This window comes from Thamnophis sirtalis, unplaced genomic scaffold (genome assembly GCF_051295495.1).
Source record: "Thamnophis sirtalis isolate CommonGarterSnake01/CBP01778 unplaced genomic scaffold, rThaSir2_p1.2 scaffold_4, whole genome shotgun sequence".
Classification (NCBI taxonomy): Eukaryota; Metazoa; Chordata; class Lepidosauria; order Squamata; family Natricidae; genus Thamnophis; species Thamnophis sirtalis.
In genome coordinates this window covers 119,998,700-120,017,509 of record NW_028261384.1, presented here as the reverse complement: position 1 = coordinate 120,017,509, position 18,810 = coordinate 119,998,700, and the positions used below count along the sequence as shown (strand labels likewise).

The following is an 18,810-nucleotide window of genomic DNA, read 5'->3' as shown; positions in this document are numbered from 1 at the left end:
TCTTTTGTCCTTGGACTCTTTAATTTCTTCCGTCCACTTGTGCACACAAACCAATAGAGACATGCACAGCCACCTTTCCTGTTACTTGAAGCCTCTTCCGTAAAAACAAAGTATTGGGAGATCAGAAGAAAGGCAGATCAAAGAGAATCAGTTATTTTTTGTTTTTTGAAGTCCATGTTATCTTCTGGTGTGGAATTCAAAGGATGGGACGTGGGCCAGATTTCGGGAGAAGGTAGTGGTGATGTGTTGTCTGAAGACTTTCCTCTTAGATCACAACCACCTCCTCCTCCTCCTCCTCCTCCTCCTCCTCCTCCTCCTCCTCCTCCTCCTCCTCCTCTTCCTCCTCCTCCTGCCAAGATCCTCTTGAAATGACCCTCACTAGAGCTTGGGAATGGCAACTTTAATTTACTGTAATATAATGTTGGGGCATTTGGGGAAATACAGGTAGTCCCCAACTTACAACAGTTTGTTTAGTGACCAAAGTTACAACAGCCCTGGAAAATGTGACTTATAACCGTTTTTCACACTTACAACCGTTACAAGCATCCCCAGGGGTCACGTGATCGAAATTCAGCTGCTTGGCCACTGACTCATATTCATGACTGTCACAGTGTCATGTGATCGCCCTTTGCAAACTTCTGATATCCAAAGTCAGTGGGGAAAGCCAGATTCACTTAATAACCGTGGCAAGAAAGGTCATAAAATGGGACAAAACGCGCTTAACAACTGTTTCACTTAGCAACACAGATTCTTAAAAAATGTAGCAAAGAAGGTTGTAAAACGGAGGGCAACTCATTTAACAACGGCGTTGTTCAGCAAGGGAAGTTTGGGTCTCAATTGTGGCCATAGGTTGTGGACTGTCTGTAGAGATGGTAGCCATGGCTCAAGGATGTTATGCACCAAAGCCTTCTATTATTGTGGGTTTCTCCTTTTGAGGCACTAACCAAACTCTAGCCTAGGAAATAATTAAAGAAATAATTTCTTTAATTTCTTCTGAAGCTTTTTGGGACTAACTCCTGGAGGTTTTCCTCCTGAATCTTCACCTCATGTTTAGATTTGCTACAGAGCAGGAAAATGAAGCAAGTTTGGTAGCACTTTTTCTGACAAATGAATTTTATTTAAAAGGCATGTGGAGTTACAGCTTAATGCTTTTTAGTCACTTTTTAATTAGTCCCAGTAATTATCTCTACGGCATATGAGAAGGCATTAAGGAGCTGGGTGGCTTGGAGCCTACACAGAGTGCTTTTCCATTCCTGCAGAGTAACTATTATGAGCTCCCACACATCTGATGTTTATGCTCCCGGTGTCTTTTCTGAGTCTCAACATGCCCGCTTTGGACTCTGGACAGACAGCAATCAGCAGATTTAAGAGGGCTGCAATAGGTGTTGAAGGTGTTGAGTCGTAAGCTTGCTTTGATTGAGCAGAGACAATCAAAGAGACCTTCTCACTCGTCTCTTTCTCCAAGTAAGAAACCAAGGTTTTTGGTGGTAGAAGGAAGTTCACCCCCCCCCACCCCCCATATTCTATCAAACAAACATGTCTGGCTTTAGCGACATAAGGCAGGCAAGATTGCTGCTTAGCCATAAAGCTCAGCAGGAGTCTGGAAAGGAGGGGGGTGGGTTGGTGGGAGAGCACTGGAAAATCTTTGCTCATCAACCAGAGTCTGGACTGAGATTGGTTGCCGGAGGGGAGAGCGGTGTGGATTTTTAGGGAGCAGAAAATAGGCTCCTAGGCACTTTAGCAAAGGGAGCATTGGGACCTTTGTGGGTCTCTCTCCTTGTATCCCTGGCCAAGTTGGATTCTTCAGTTACATTTGCGTTTTTCTGGTGTTCCTCCTTAACTCTATTTCCATTTTTCCTGGTTTAAGTCCCCTGAGAGGAATTTGGCTAATTGTGGCTAGAACACAGAGCTGGAAAAATTATTTAGCTTCTTCCACTAGCAGGAACAAAAAAGTTAGAGGGGGCTGCGACAGGAGTAAGAAGGAAGATAATTGCTGACTGGTCAGAAACTTTGGAACATTCTTAACTATTGGAAAGATTAAACATTTTCTTCCTGTATTTGCTCTGTCTCTTGCTGCCATTAACTGCAGTTGATATTGTACCGAAGGATGGTGGCCTACTCTGTGTGGTCTCAAGAAGCAAACCATGATTGTCACTGTGAGTTTGAAAAACGCACATGCAGGATGGATTTTGCCTATTCCGTGTACATAACTAAATGGTTAGGATGGTGCTTATCATCATCAGAATTCTTCTGATTTTCAAAAATTCTGCCTCAGCTTAGAACGGCATATAAAATCAGGATTTCACCTTCCCAAATATGTAAATTTTCTTTTGCACAGTTTTTCCTTGTGTTTCACGGGAAAGGAAGGACAAGGTATGCTGAAAAGGGACCACAATTAGTCATCAACTTCATTTGGTTCATTTAGTGACCGTTCAAAGTTACAACGGAACTGAAAAGAGTGACTTATGACTGTTTTTCACACTTACGACCATTGCAGCATCCCCCACAGTCACATGATCAAAACCCAGACGCTTGGCAACCGACTCATATTTATGACGTTTGCAGTGTCCCATTTTTGTGACCTTCTAAGAAGCAAAATCAGTGGGGAAAACAGATTCACTTAGCAACCAGGTTACTAACTTAACAACCGCAGTGATTCACTTAACAACTATGGCAAGAAAGATCATAAAATGGGGCAAAATTCACTTATCAACAAAAATTTTGTATGTCCAGAACTACCTGCACAGGAAAATCTGTTATGGGTAGTCCTTGACTTACAACCACAACTGAGCCCAAAATTTCCCTTGCTGAACAAGACCATTGTTAAGTGAGTTGCGCTCCCTTTTACTACCTTTTTTTGCCTCAGTTATTAAATGAATCATGTGGTCATTAAGAAAGACTCCCTTCTTCCATTGAGTTTGCTTGTTTGAGCAAAACAAGCTGAGAAGGTTGCAAATGGTGGTCACATGACCCCATGCCAGTTGCTCAGTGCCCGAATTTTGATCACGTGACTATGAGGATGCTGCAATGGTTGTGAATGTGAAAAATAGTCATAAATCACTTTTTCCAGGCCATTGTAACTTCGAGCAGTCATTAAATGAAGGGTTGTAAATCAAGGACTACTTTTACTTAGGATTGTCTGCCAGCCAGGGCAGGTGGTAAAAGAAAAAATAGAAAATAATCTGTTCCTTACACCTGAATTCAGAATACACTGGAACTAGGCATCTCTTGGCTCCATACACCTTTTATTGCAAGTAGGCAAGTATGGTGACTTTATGACCTGTGGACTTCAACTCCCAGAATTCCTGAGACAGCCGGCCATATAAGTCGCCATATTTGCCCACCCGTTTTGCTGCCTTCGTCTCCACCTTCTCCCAACCCCCAGGTTTTACTTTCTAGTCATTATTTTGTAAATAACATTCTGTTTGCATGAAAATGTTTATACAAGAAGTTTCTAAGTCTGAGGGTTTGGGACAGGTTTACATTCTGAAGTCAAGTAAAAGCTACAAATATTCCACTCCCGTCTCAAGAGGAGGAGGAGGAGGAATTTCGCACCGCTCTTCTCTTGTACCAATCCAATTTTTCTGTACGTTGCGTTCCCCAGTTTGGGGAAAGTAATAAAAATTGCTGAAGCAAACATTAAAAAATGTTATAGCATAGATGACTGGTTTTTTGGGGGGATATTCTGGTGTAATGAGGTTAAAATAAAAGCTACACCATCCAGAGTCCCTCGGTGAGAGAGATGGGCAGTTTTAACATTTGATAAATGAATAAAATAAATAAGAGGTAGGGAATAGTCTGTAGAGAACGGTCAGATTTAAGAGACTTGGAGAATTTAGCATTATGTACGATAACTGAGTCTCAAGGTTCTGGCATCCAACCATGCCTCACTTTTCCTGAATTTTCCCCTCTCTTTTTCAGCCATGGCTGTCCGGACCCCTGTACAACGGGGCGACGCCACCGCCGAGAGATACCTGTTTGTGGACCGGAATCATGTAGGCAATCCAGCCTCACAAGCTGATTGGACGGCCAAACGCCTGGTGTGGGTCCCGTCCGAACGTCATGGCTTTGAGGCTGCTGGGCTGCGTGAAGAACGGGGAGATGAGATGTTGGTGGAACTTACTGAGAATGGGCGTCAGATGGTGGTGGCCAAAGACGACATTCAGAAGATGAACCCACCCAAATTTACCAAGGTGGAAGACATGGCAGAGCTGACCTGCCTCAATGAAGCCTCGGTGTTGCATAATCTGAAAGACCGCTACTACTCTGGTCTTATCTATGTGAGTTGGCTTATGGGGTGGCCACTGGTTTGGTTCCATGCCTCCCTCCTTCCCTCTCCCTCTCTCCCTCTCTTTCTCTCTCTCTCTCCCTCCCTTCCTCTCTCTCCCTCTCTCCCTCTTTTTCTTTTTCTTCCTCTCTCTCTCTCTCTCCCTCCCTCTCTCTCTCCCTCCTTTCTTCTCTCTCCTTCTCTTTCTCTCCCTCCCTCTCTCCCTTCTTCCCTCTCTTTCTCCCTCCCTCTTTTTTTCTCTCTCTCCCATCCTTCTTCTCTCTTTCTCTCCCTCCCTCTCCCCTCTCTCTCCCTCTTTCTCTTCCTCCCTCCCTCTCTTTCTCTCCCTCTCTCTCCCTCCCTCCCCTCTTTCTCCCTCTCTCTCTCCCTTCCTCTCTTTCTCTTTTTCTCCCTCTCTCTCTCCCTCCCACTCTTTCTCTCTCCCCTCCTTTCCTCTCTCTCCCCCCCTTCCTCTCTCTCTACCCCTCTCTCTCTTTCTCTTTTTCTCTCCCTCCCTCTCTTTCTCTTTTTCTCCCTCCCTCTCTCCCTCCCTCTTTCTCTCTCTCCCCCTCCTTTCTCTCTCTCTCTCCCTCTTTCTCTCTCTCTCCCTCCCTCTTTCTCTTTTTCTCCCTCCCTCTCTCCCTCCCACTCTTTCTCTCTCTCCCCCTCTTTTCCTCTCTCTCCCTCCCTTCCTCTCTCTCCCTCTCTCCCTCTCTCTCTCTCTCTCCCTCCCTCCCTCTTTCTCTTTTTCTCCCTCTCTCTCTCCCTCCCACTCTTTCTCTCTCTCCCACTCCTTTCCTCTCTCTCTCTCCCTCTTTCTCTTTTTCTCTCTCTCTCTCCCTCCCTCTCTCTCACTCCTTTCCTCTCTCTCCTCTTTCTCTCCCTCCCTCCCTCTCTCCCTTCCTCCCTCCCTCCCTCTCTTTCTCTCTTTCCCATCGTTCTCTCTCTTTCTCTCCCTCCCTTCCTCTCTCTCTCCCTCTTTCTCTTTCTGTCTCTCTCTCTCTGCCTCTCTCCATCCCTCTTTTTCTCTCTCTCTTCCAGTCTCTCACACTTTTTTTAACCATTTGCATCTTCCTCCTGACGTAAACTTAGGGATCTGTGGTCCAGCCTCCTAGTATTTCTAACTAAGAGCTATTTAATGCAATTCTTTTCCCTGTTTAATTCCAAATGAAATCCTGGTTTGCAGCAGCCGTGCCTCTTTCAGATGTCCTAGCTCAGGAATGCACTGGCCAATATTCCAGATGGTTTGGACTCCAGCAATTAGCCAGCATGACCAGTTGCAAGTCATGATGGGAATTATGTGGTTCCAAACCTCTTGATACCCATCAAGATACCTTAAGAAAAAAAAAATCCAGATTTTAAACAGTGACGCGCTGGACTGTTTCCCTGCTTGGGTGGAATGCAGCTTTGGTTAGGTGCCAAGCTATTCCTCCTGAGCAGACGTCAGGACTGGAAGAGAAGAGCTGACTTGGGACAGAAAGTTGGGCTTTTTCCCAGCTCGTGAAGTATCTCCGTGTTTCTGTGCAACAATGCTCGAAAAGGGCGAGTTGGACCTCCTTCACCTCATCATGCAGAGCTCCTTTCAAAGGGAAGGAGCAGGGGACACGTGTTTCTTCTGCCCTGCTGGTTTCCCTGGCACCCAAGTGGGCACAAAAGGCTACCCTGGGAGGCAGTGTGCCAAAGCATTCCCTCAACGGTACGTCATCTCTGACTCGCAGACAGCGCAGTGCCTGCCCTCCCCCTGCTGCCTCTGATGATCTCCACCCTGTAGCTGGGTATCGGGGTGGGGAACGGACTAGACCTGTTCAGCCAGAACAGTAGTCGTCAGGGTGTGAAATGAATTCTCCCAAGGGCGCCGCTGTCAACCGCGGCAACAACACACCACTTCTTGGAAACAGGAAACTGTACTCTTGTCTTGTCCTAAGAGAGCAGCCTACATCGGTGTGATTCAGCCCCATGGAACCCATCTTTAAGATAAAAGGAAACATTTATTTTTTTTAAAAAATGAAAAGGGGATTCTTCAGCCTTCCCAGACAGTTCCTTTGATAGCAGTGTTGCTGCTTTTCCTGCAAATCGACTTCTCCCTGCCCTGGTGACACTCCATCCAGTTGTTTTACAGTTGGCTCTCCAGGCTGCTCCTTCCCAGGTATTTCAGCCTGTAGCAAAAAAGCATTTTTAGCCTCACCCTCAGCAATCTTTCCCCTACTTTTTGAGCTCCTGATGCATTCAATTCCTAAGATCCTCGGGCAAGGTGCTTAACAGAATAATGGGAGGTTACATTCCAATGCAGCTGAAAACACTCCAGGTTAGGGAAGGTCATTTCTGCATATTTCCCTTACTGTCAGCCAACGTTGATGGAGTCAAGTGACCGAGGTCAAATGGACAAAAAGTGTCTGTTGGCATGGTGCTAGAAACCTGTTTGGAAAGAAGGTAGGCCCGCAATAGTATGCCAACAGCAAAATTGCACGCTTGGATTCAAGTTAGGGAAACCCAGGAGCATCGGTGCATGAAAGCTTGTTGGAATCAGCTTTTATTAGGAAATTGAGCACTGCCCCTTGATCTTTTTTTTATGCCTCCTGTAAAACACACACACACACACACACACACACACACACACACACACACCATTCCTTAATCCCCTGCATTGGTTTTCCACTGCCCCGAGATAGGAAACTTTATGAAAATGATAACATAGTACATGCATCATTTGTAAAACTAATAAAGGCGGGATACAATGATAAATAAATGATGCTTATGTCTGTAGAGATTCTCAGCCTTTCAGGTCACGGTTATCCCAAAGGTGCTTTCTCAAGAGGCAACTGGACTTTCTGGTTTTTCTTTGAAGACGGGTCGCCTCTCATCCACGTTTCTTCCATCTCTGACTGGGATGGTGGGGCTGAATTCTTTTGGCACAAAAATGATGCTTACAGTGTGCCACTAGATAAAGTTAAGAAGAAGAACAAAGGAAACATATCTTGAGTCCCCTTGAAAAACTTCAGTGGCATGCCTCCTCCTCCCCCCCCCCCCCACCTGCCAGTTCATTTTGCATCCTCCACAGATAACTTTGGCTCCTCTTTGGACATCAGGAGGTGGCATGTTTCCTTTATTCGTGGGATGTTGGCAAACAATTTTTCTTACGCCAGTCATTTTTTCCCCCCAAAATGTAAATACATTCTGAGGGTTTTACCAAGAAGAAGGCAAGCCTTGGAAGGTTTTGTTTTGGGAGGGTGAATTGCTGTTTTTTGGGCTCCGTCTATCCTTGGGATTTTTTTTGTTTTTTAAAGGAGTCTCTCAGGTTTCTGTGCCGGGACATCAGATGTGCAAATTATTTCGCAACATTTCCAAGCCAGTGCTGGAGTAGCCAGGGTTGGGGAAGGAAGGAAGAAAAGGAGTCCCTGCGGTTTTTTACCCTGCTAGTCGTTGCCGACTATAGGGAGCAGTGCTCCTTTCTGTTGAGCCAGCGCTGTACAAAAACATTCCCACACCCATGTGACATTGTTTCCTCCCCACTGAAATAGTACCTATTTATCTACTTGCATTTGCATACTTTCGAACTGCTAAGTCAGTGTTGGTGAACCTTTCTGGCACTGAGTGCCAAAATGGGAGCATGCACTCGCATGCATGCCAGAAACCGGAAGAGCAGCCACCCAGTGTGCATGTGCGTGCCAGGAAGATGATCTTCCTGTTTCTGGCACACCCATGTGCACTGGCCACCTGGTCTTTTGGTTTTTGGCATGCATGTGTGCACGAAGACCAGCTGGCCAGTGTGCATGCGCGTGCCGGAAACCGGAAGATCATTTTCCCGGTACACACATGCACACTGGTGCTCCCGCGCCCATGAAGACCAGCTGACCAGCGCTCCAGAACCTGGAAGAGCAATGGGTAACAGCTTACGTACCCAGAGAGTTGGCTCTGCATGCCACTTCCGACACACATGCCATAGGTTCGTAATCACGATGCTAGGTGAACAGGAGCTAGGTGGAGATGGAGGTTCACTCCATTGCCTGATGCTTGGGTCTCGAACTAAGCTGTTTGAGACCCGAGTGTCGTGCAATGGAGTGAGTGCCTGCCTCCACCTAATTCCTATTTATCTAGCAATTCTAAAGTGTGCAAATACGAGTAGATAAATAGGTACCATTTCAGTCCTGGTAAGGCTGATCAAAAAGTATCCCATTATCCATTTTTCATTTCAGCAGTAGGAAAAACATCTTAAGATTGGAACAGCTGTTTTTCTCCAAGCGGACGTTTCCTTGCCTGCAAAATACAAGAATTGGGCACTAAGTGTTGTTTCTAACATCCGTCTCCTGTGTGTCTGGGATCACACATCACATTAAGCTTTTGTTTGTGAAAAGTTTGAGTGCTTTAATCCACACATAATGCTTAGCTCTAAGCCATGGATTAATAGCCCCAAAAGTCTGGGTTCATCATGTGAAGATGAACCCAAACAAATGGTATGTCTGGCTTAATATGATGTGTGAATTAGGTCATTGTCATGCTTTAGAGTTAAAAATAGCAGGCAGTGAACTTGGCTCCTCTCTCTTAATTTTTCAACATTTCCCCCCCCCCCGTTTTTTCTTGAAGCAGAAAGAAACTGTGTGTGTGTATATATATGTGTGTGTGTGTGTGTTTGTGTGTGTGTGTATTGTGCCACAACCCCTGGTATGCCCAAATATGGGAGGAAGCATACTGCTTTCCTTTTCTGTCTATTGGCTCACTCTGGGAGCCATCCAGGCAGAAAGCCATTTTTTTATGTTGCCTTTTTACGTTTGTGTTGCATTTGTGCTGATAATCCTTTATTTATCCCTTTATTTATTTATCAGTACAAATGCAACACACACACACACACATATTGAAGCAGCAACCTTAGAAGGGAGAGTGTTTGACAGCAAACTGTAAAACCCAAGAAGATGTGCAATCGTGGGCACAAAAAGGAACTGCAGTGGTATTGGGGAGGCTGTTCTGATCTGACTTTCTGTCTTCCTTCCAAATGGCAGACATACTCAGGGCTCTTCTGTGTGGTCATCAACCCTTACAAGAATTTGCCCATCTATACAGAACAGATTGTGGAGATGTATCGGGGCAAGAAACGTCATGAGATGCCACCTCACATTTATGCCATCTCCGAGACTGCCTACCGGAGCATGCTGCAAGGTACACACTGGAAGACTCATAAAGGGAGGAGGGGGGGGCTTTACTATACATCAGGAGTGGACAAAGTACAATCTTGGAGGCTCAGAGGGCTGGGCCTGATTCCATTGCAACCCTCAGCCTAATTTCAAAAGCCTTCTGTGAGACTCTGCCGAGGTGCTTCATTCCGTCTTGAAATGTGCTGTGAGGAAAACAAAAGAGAATAAGAGAGTCTGTTAAAAAAAACAAAACTCACCCCTAAATGGCCCTTTCAATTTTTTGTTTCAGCCCCCCAGCCCCTCTTCATTTTATTTTCTTGCTCTCTAGGAAGTACATCTACTTGATTAACATTAGGTTACCCACCCAATCTGTCTGCCAAATGCTGGAAATGCAAGCAGTCCCCAGGTGGGGATATGTGGTGGACGTACATTAAAACAAGAAAATATTGGGAGAAAATATATAGCTGTCTGGAAAAGATTATTAATTAGAATATAGATCTGAAACCAGAAATATTTTTGTTGGGCATAATGCCGGAGGGGTGTGATAAAGGGACCACATATTTAGTTTTACACTAATAGCAGCAAGGATCATATTTGCAAAATAGTTGAAAAATAAAACCCCACCAGATGAAGATGTAATTCAAAAAAATTTATACTGTGTTGAAATGGACAGACTAACTTTAAAAATAAAAGATAAGGAAGTCACGGAATATTATTTGATTTGGAATAGATTTTATGAGTGGTTAGAGACAAGAGGTAGAAATTAGAGAAAGAAAGACTACGAATGTTTGTATTAAAAATAGTGATGGTTAATAACTACAATCATTACAAGTAAAAAAAATGTAAAGTCAATGTAAAAAGAAACTTAGTTAAAACTACTTGGTTATAGCATTATTATTGTTATTAGTACATGTGTTATTTTGTTATTACTATTACTATTATTACTATTACTATTATTACTATTATTAGTTTATGTGTTTATATTTATTATTACTTTTTTGCTGCTTACTTTTTTGTAAATGGTACACCCCGACAATACAATATATTCAAAAATGCTTATGAGTAAAACTTAAAATAATAAATACAATAAAATTAGGTTATCCACATGGCTGTGAGAAGTAAAGGGGGCAGGGGAGGTGTGAATGGAAAGGTTTAACTTTGAACAGTTCCCCATTCCAGACCGAAGCCGAAAGGAGAAGAATGTGTAATTTTAGGATGTATCATGGGTAGAGTGGGCAGATGGCTAGAGATAGGGAGCTTTTGTGGTTGGTGGATGGGACCATTGCATGTATGTTTCTGACGCCCTCTTGTGGACGGAAATGGTCTTCAGGAAATGGGAGCAAGCAATTTTGATCTGATTCTTTTATCTTTCTGGCCCCCAGATCGAGAGGATCAGTCGATCTTATGCACGTGAGTATTGCTCGCAGCGGGTAGGGGCTGTAGAAGGAGATGCTCAGAGGAGAGAGAGCGAAAATCATTCTGTATGGATGTTATCAGGAGCTCTAAAAACTTGGTAGCCCAAAGAGCTAGCTCTTCATTGCATTGCATGCAATTGTACTTAGAGGAGAAGCAGTCTGTTGTTTTAGTCCTGTAAGAAATATTGTACAAAAGCCTGTTTAAACCACCCTGCAGTCTCAAAAAATTCATTTGCCAAATGCCAGGTTTATTCCTGTTCCATTCAGATTGGAAAGAACAGGTTTGTCCCCGTTCCCTCCCCCTCCCCCAATGTTGCTCTAACCTGCGATGGAAGCTGTGAAGTTAAACTCGTTGAAAACAAATCAATAATTAAGAAAAAAACATGTATAGCTTCCTTCTACTTTCAGCAACTCATTGTCCTCCAAATGTGCTGGGATTAAAATTCCCAGTTTACATAATTAGAAAAGGCTGCTTTAGAGTGCCAAAATCCCTCCTCACATTTTACTCAGCAATCTTTATGAACAAACTTTTAAGATGGATGGCAAATCTTTAAAATTGCTTTTTTATTCAATCTGTTCTGATGGAAAAATATTTTTTCCATTTTTTTCCCCTTACCCTTCTCTAAGTGAGAGAAGTTGAACAACTTTGACTAGACAAAGATTACTCTAGATCAGGACTAGATCATATTCTATGTCCAACCACCTTTGACACCAGTTTCCATGATTGTTTTTAGTATTATTACTGTAATATTGTTCCTAGTGAGTTTGGGACCATGATGGAATTGGAGCCAAGGATCTTCTGGTTCCCATCCATACGCTTTGATAGGATGCTGCTGATGGGACAGGTTTGGAAAGCAAAAATTCAGAATTCAGAAAATAAGATAGCTGAACTCGATTCCCTCTTTGTGGAAACCACAGCTTTAAGTTCGGCTATGTGAGAAGGAGAGGTGTGAGTTTGTTTTCTCATCTGATGTCTGTTCTCTGCAGAGGAGAGTCAGGTGCTGGCAAAACTGAGAACACCAAGAAAGTGATCCAGTACTTAGCACATGTGGCTTCATCTCATAAAGCCCGGAAGGACCATAATGCGCCGGTGAGTGTGGGGCCACCTCCAGCTTCAACCACAGCAGCAGTCACCTGCTCTCCCTTGCGATGCCAACCCAGAAAGGGCATGGCAGACTGGCGTGACCCCTTTGCCAGCTCTGGTTTTGCATTCCTGAAGCGGAGCCAATGAGCTCCCCCATCTGATGCCTAGGAAGTAACCCAGCATCTAATTTGAACCGGGGCCAGTCTGGAAGCTCTTCCAAATACCAGCGGATGGCCCTGGCATGTGTGAAAAGGTGATCCCCTGAAGAGCCTTTCAAACACATGCAAAAGTGATTTCCACTCTTCTGTCGCTCAACACACCCACTGTCTGCCCATATGGAATTTGGCTCCCACGCCAGTGTGGCATCCACCCAGGCAGGATTGAGAGCCAGTGTTGGGTTTGAATTAACGTTGTTGTGTCCTTTGTTGAAGGAAATGAGTCCTTGCTTGGCCTTTTCACGTCATTTCTTTCAATCAATAGGCCAGCCATTTATTATACTCTTCTTCCCCTGTGTAGTTTCGGGGCCCTTTTGGTTGCTTCCTCCCAATCTTAAGAGTTCAATGGCAGGGGCCCAGCAGGTCTCCTAGGACCCTTGAGTGATCTTCTCTTGAATATTCTTGCATCTTGTGAACACAACCAGAGGTCATATTCAGCCGGTTCGGACCGGTTCGCTCGAACTGGTAGTGGAAATCGTGGGTGGGCCTTCCCACTCGCCCTGACTCTATGCCGTCCTATTTAGGCATGTTTTCAAGCCGCGTGCATGCATACAAGCCTCGCCCACGATCAAAGCGCATGCGTGGAAGGCCGAGTGCATGCGTAGACTCACACGCAAATGTGCTCACATTTGTGAACCGGTAGGAAAAGTAAGTGAATACCACCCCTGGACACAACCCATGGAGAAGAACTTAGGCTCCAGTTATTGTAGCCATTTCTTTTCAAAGGAGATTATTATCTGAGGACAGCTGGAATCACAAAGGGTTTCTTTTAACAAAGATGCCCCAAAGGAACTACTGGCCAACCTGAACCCCTCTCCTCACCTGTATTGGGGCTGAAAACTCTCTGAACATTGAGCCCCAGAACTTCCTGTGTGCAATGCATTGATTCCTCATTTTTCCCTTTGGTGCTTCCCTTCTCTGATTGCAAGGAAAGCCCATCTTTTCCCCTTATCTGTGCCTAAGTTTACAGTCTTGGTAGAAGTTCTACAAGTGTGTGTGTGTGTGTGTTTGTTTGTTTGTTTGTTTGTTCCCATATGGAAGATGATATTAATACCCCCTCTGTTGTCTTGCTGCCTCAGCTGGAGTTCCTCAATGAAACCAAACAGGCAAGAGTCGAATGCATGCGGCTGAGATACCAGCTTCCCCATCTCTTCACTCCTCACCCCCATCCTCCAGTGCTGATTGTGGGTCCCTACCACTGGCTGCTGCTCCTAGTCCCACCTACACTTAGAATTGCTCTTCAAATGCTTTTCTCATCAATTGCACACTTTGCTTATTGCCAGAATCGCTTCCTTGAACCCCTTTCCTCACCAGAGTTACGATGCTGCATTTGCTGGGGGTGGGGGGGTGGGGTGGGGACATGATTCAGGGGGATTTCAGGGGAGGGGCTGGGAAAGGAAGCCAGGTGTTGGGGATCTCCTATTCCTCCCCTTTTCTGTTGTGCTGTTCCCCATGTTATTGTGGTTGCGTTCTCATTGTGTTGTTCATCGTCTAATTTAACCCTTTGATTTTGTTTTGTTTTTGTTTCCCCTGTCTTGCTCCCTGCTCTGCCTTCCCATTGTATTTTTTGTGATGCCATCCCCATCCCAACCTCCATAGACTTCCAGCCCTGCTTCCTACGTGAGTAATTTTTGGAAACAGCTTTCCCCTGGCTGACCCTGGAGTTTCTCCGAGTGCTTCCTTGGCCCAAAAGCTTTGTGAGGCCAGAGGCCTGCATAGGTTGCTGCTAACCCCTTTTCCCTCCTCCGTCCCTCCTTTTCCTTCATCTAGGGAGAACTGGAGCATCAGCTACTGCAAGCCAACCCTATCTTGGAGGCCTTCGGCAATGCAAAAACGGTGAAAAATGACAACTCCTCACGATTCGTAAGTCTTCATGGATGGAGAAATCCCTTCCCACCCAGTCATTTACCTCAGAAATCTGTGGAATGAGGATTCTGTTTAGCAGCTTCCAATTTCAAACCAATTGAGCCCTTGATTTAAGACAGAAGATAGCATCTTCCTGAGCATTGGAAAATATTTTCAGAACTGGGACATAAAATCCCAGTTGTTCTAAAGCAACTTCTCAGCCTTGGCAACTTTAAGATCAGAGGTGGGTTGCTCCCGGTTTGGCCCAGATCGGCCAAACCGGTAGTAGTGGTGGTGGGAGGCTTCTGTACATGTGATTAAGCAGCACGTGCACGAGGGAGCGCGCGTGAACCGATAGTAAAAAAAATGGCAACCTACCACTGTCTAAGTTGGGTGGACTTCAACTCCCAGAATTCTTGGAGTTGAAGTCCATCCATCTTAAATTGCCAAAGTTGATAAACTCTGTGGTTTATACCCTTCTTAAATGAATTACTCTGTCACCTCATAAGTGTGTGTGGTCTCCCTATCTTCAGGCTAAGATTTAGGCAAGAAAAACAAAATGCACAGGTACAGTATATGTGGTACCTCGCTTAATAATAGTAACTGAGAGAGGAATCTTGGAGTCCTAGTGGACAACCATTTAAATGTGAGCCAGCAGCTGCCAAAAAAGCCAACACAGTTCTAGGCTGCATAAACAGAGGGATAGAATCAAGATCATGTGAAGTGTTCATACCACTTTATAATGTAAGGCCACACTTGGAATATTACATCCAGTTTTGGTCACCATGATGTAAAAAAGATGTTGAGACTCCTGAAAGAGTGCAGAGAAGAGAAACAAAGATGATTAGGGGACTGGAGGCTAAAACATATTGCCGGAGTCCTTCGGGATTGGGCGGCATATAGATTTTATAAATAAGTAAATAAACATATAAAGAACTGTTGCTGGAATTGGGTATGTCTAGTTTAAGGAAAAGAAGGACTAGGGGAGACATGATAGCAGTGTTCCAATATCTCAGGGGCTGCCACAAAGAAGAGGGAATCAAGGTATTCTCCAAAGCACCTGAAGGCAGGACAAGAAACAATGGGTGGAAACTAATCAAGGAGAGAAGCAACTTAGAACTGAGGAGAAATTTCCTGACAGTTAGAACAATTAATCAATGGAACAACTTGCCTCCAGAAGTTGTGAATGCTCCAACACTGGAAGTTTTTAAGAAGATGTTGAATAACCATTTGTCTGAGGTGGTGTAGGTTTTCCTGCCTAAGCAGGGGGTTGGATTAGAAGACCTCCAAGGTCCCTTCCAATTCTATTCTATTATATTCTATTGCTTCTCACACAACTATAGCAGGTGGCAAAAGCTGCCAAATAGTTAAAGATATCTTTTCTTGTAAGATAATCTCTCCTGTTGAAATCTGTTAAGCTCTTTCACTCTTCTCCTATTCAAATGTGTTGGAATGTAATTTCAATAATTCCCTAGCTGACTGGGAGTTTAAATATTGTCCAACAGATTTGCAAGGCACCTAAGTGGAAAAGCTTTGTATACATCAGTGTTTTTCTAACTAGGCAAGCTGAAGATGTGTGGACTTCCAACTTCCCAGAATTCCCCGGTAACATGGGGAATGCATTGCAGAGATGGGAGCTGTGATACAACACATTTGTCAGCGTTCCAAGTGATGCACCAATAGAAATTAGAACTCTGAGGCAGGCAGCTTCCTCAAAGAACAATTTTATTGGGTATATCATATTGGCACAATTGGTGAAAGCCGATTCTAAAAGTCCCCGCGACTTTCACCTAATTAAAAGTAAAAGTTTTTCCTTTCCCCCCAATTCATTGCTGTCCAATCCAGGAGCTGGCCAGTTGTTTGGTTACTTTGCCCCTCCTCTGGCGAGCCACCCATGGGAATGTCCTTGGGTTCCCACGGGAAAGTTTTGTTGTTTTGGCTACAAAGCCCATCTAACCATTTCCCCCCTCCCTCTGTTGTGTGGAAGCCCTGGAGCCCCCAAGATGGCCTTGGCCATGATCACTTCAGGGTTGACAACATTCGGTTGTGGTGTTATTCAGTGAAGAGACCTACCTCCCACTGAATTAAAAAAAAAACTAGTCATGGAAATTTGCCGAAGGGATTCTAAGTTTGAAAGTAGATCATCTCATTTTAATCTGGATTATTTTTAAAAAATAATCTTTCTGTTTCGGAAGAAGAAAAAGAAGTCAAGCTGTGCAGCCGCTTTGTTGAAAGAGGCAGTGTTATTATGTCCGGCTCGCTGAGGAGGAGATCTGAAGGACAGGAAGCAGGACAAGATATTGTGCTCTTGGCTTCCAGCAACTCCTCCTCAAACAAAAATTAAGAATGGGTTGCCCAGTTACAATGCTGGACAAACTTTGGCCTAAGGGCTGCACTTGGTCATGACTGCTAGGGATATGACCGTGTATAATGATAGCATTCAAGAGAATGGAATAACTTTATTTATTTTATTTTATTTTGCATTATCATGGCAAGGGGTGAAATGGGGCTTTAGTACAGATGGTCTGAATTGAGACCAGAAACTCCATTGCTAAGCCATATAGGCGCATAAAGTGTGATATCATGTGACTGCACTAAGTTACAATGGCAATCCCAGTTGCCTCCTTTAGGTGAGTCATGTGTGATCACAATATTTTTGCAACCTCCTGCTGGTTTCCCCACTGACTTTGCTAGTTGGAAGTCAGCAGTGAAGGTTGCAAAGGACAGTCACGCGACCACGGGGCGCTGCAACATCACAATTGGTTGGCTGGTTGCCAAGTACCTGAATCACAATAGTGACTGGGGAATGCGGCATTGGCGCAACTACGAGGATCAGTCATAACCTTGCTCTGCTGTGTTACAACTGTTGTAACTTCAAACAGTCACTGAACAAGCGGACATTAAATAAGGACGACTTGTACCGCACACATTTTCGCCCTTTACCCTCCACTGAAAGAGCTCCATGATATTTTGGTATGAAAGAATTTAATGGTACAATGGGCGGCTTCAGCTGAGGATACCCACTTTGCTCCTTTAAATACTTCAAAGTATAAAAAAAAGAGCCTTAAAAGATTATGCTTGCAACCCCTTTTAAATATAGCCTTAAACTTTCATGTACCATTTCTTTGATTCTATTCTTTAGAAAGGGCAAAATTTTTAAAATGCCTTTTTGAAATCCTATGCCAACATACTTCCTTCGGAAGAAAAACCAGTTTTGTTGGTGAAAGTCTTTTTTTCTGCTTCCTTTTGTGTTTTTTTGAGAAATGCTTTTGGTTTTTAGCCACTCCTTTGAAAAGAAAGAAAAATACAAAGGTTTTCTCTTCCTCATAGATGAAAGGCAGAAGAGTGAGCTTCACATTCCACTGTATTATTTCTTTCTGTTAGCTTTTCTTGTTTTTGTGGTGACTGGTTTCTACTCTTCCTATTTAGAAAAGATTCATTACTAACTGAATTGACCAGAGGAATCTATTTCCAGCTTCTGCGGTTCGCTGGCATCTAAATTATTTTTTTAAATACCGAACAATTTTTCTGTATCAGCCACACCATTCTTCTGATTGCTGTCTCATGTTCCTGTCTCTTTTTCTACCCGCAGGGTAAATTTATTCGGATTAATTTTGATGTAGCCGGCTACATTGTTGGAGCCAATATAGAGACATGTATCCTTCTTGTTAGCGAATAGAAGTTGTAAGTTTGGGCTGTTGGAGACCTCAGGCCCAGTTCTCTAGACCAGGTGTCAAACTCAATTTCATTGAGGCCCCTAAGGGTTGTGTTTGACCTCAGTGGGTAGGGGCATGGCCAGGTGGGCATGGCCAGCTCAACGTCACTCGTGTCTGGGGTACCTGTGGCAGCCCGAGTGCTCTGCCAATGAAAAAACAGGCTTTTGGGCTGAGATGACCTCCTAAAAACAGATCTTGGGAGGCCCACATGTAGCCCTCCACAGCTCCATTTTTACTGACAGAGGCACCGCTGGCCGGTCCTTCTCTGTTCCCTTCCGCAAGTCAGGTCTAAGTATCCTGGGGGCTGAATTCAGCCCCCGGGCTTTGAGTTTGACCCCCCCTGCTTTAGACAGATAGAATTTGAGTTTGATTGGGCATCTGATCCTGAGCATGAACATTCCTGATTGCAAAACTATCAGGTGTTTGATCCAAAGTATTAGAAGTCTCCCAGGGGCAGAAGGATCCAGATGGGATGATTGACAAGCCTTGATGGGCATGGGTGCCTAAGGAGAAAGAAATAATCCATACGTGCCATCCTTAACTCAGAGTGTCCCAGATCTTTTGGAAAAGTCCCGTGCCATTCGCCAGGCCAAGGATGAGCGAACCTTCCATGTTTTTTATCAACTCTTAGTAGGTGCTGGTGAACACACAAGAGGTGAGTTTGTCCCTTTCGTTTCCCAAGCATCATAGAAATCCTTACCTTCATCCTGTGGTTTAATTTCCTGTATTTAAGACTAGCAATAAAGCTGAAGGATAATGAACTGATTGGTGCTAAAGACAGAAATAACAATACTCAGAACTTCTTCACTAACCTGACTGGAAATAACTCACTAGAAAGAAATTCCTAACCAATGAAAACAAGTGAGGGTAATAAATTGTAATGCCTGTGTACACATTGTACACAGAAGTGTAGAGTGGCTCACCATTGTCCCTTTGGGTGAAACCAAACCTTTTATGCATGGGGTGATGGTGTTTTTCCCCGAATGCCATCACTCTGCTAAACTAATCCCCACAACACTCTCAAATTACCTACTGTATTACTATTATTCTTCTCTTCCTTCCTAGTACCTGTCTCTTTCCATTTATGACTATAACCATGTTGCTTGAATCTTTAAAATGTATATTGTTTTATTTGTTTTCTA

General features: G+C 44.1%; 1 protein-coding gene across 11 annotated transcripts in view; it reads left to right on the top strand.

The window, feature by feature from the left end:
• Positions 1 to 18,810, top strand: part of LOC106553386 (myosin-10) — an 87,384-nt gene that overhangs the window by 9,634 nt on the left and 58,940 nt on the right. For 5 of the 11 annotated variants that reach the window (XM_087713937.1, XM_087713935.1, XM_087713934.1 and 2 more), the window contains exons 2-9: positions 3,922 to 4,280; positions 9,262 to 9,418; positions 10,776 to 10,803; positions 11,796 to 11,898; positions 13,187 to 13,213; positions 13,878 to 13,970; positions 17,545 to 17,608; positions 18,225 to 18,323. In XM_087713937.1, the coding sequence (XP_087570063.1) occupies positions 3,924 to 4,280; positions 9,262 to 9,418; positions 10,776 to 10,803; positions 11,796 to 11,898; positions 13,187 to 13,213; positions 13,878 to 13,970; positions 17,545 to 17,608; positions 18,225 to 18,323 (928 nt within the window). In that variant the 5' untranslated portion in view covers positions 3,922 to 3,923. Of the gene's footprint in view, positions 1 to 3,921; positions 4,281 to 9,261; positions 9,419 to 10,775; positions 10,804 to 11,795; positions 11,899 to 13,186; positions 13,214 to 13,706; positions 13,728 to 13,877; positions 13,971 to 17,544; positions 17,609 to 18,224; positions 18,324 to 18,810 lie in introns of all 11 variants that reach the window. The other 6 variants (XM_014071864.2, XM_087713936.1, XM_087713933.1 and 3 more) reach the window with 2 other exon arrangements.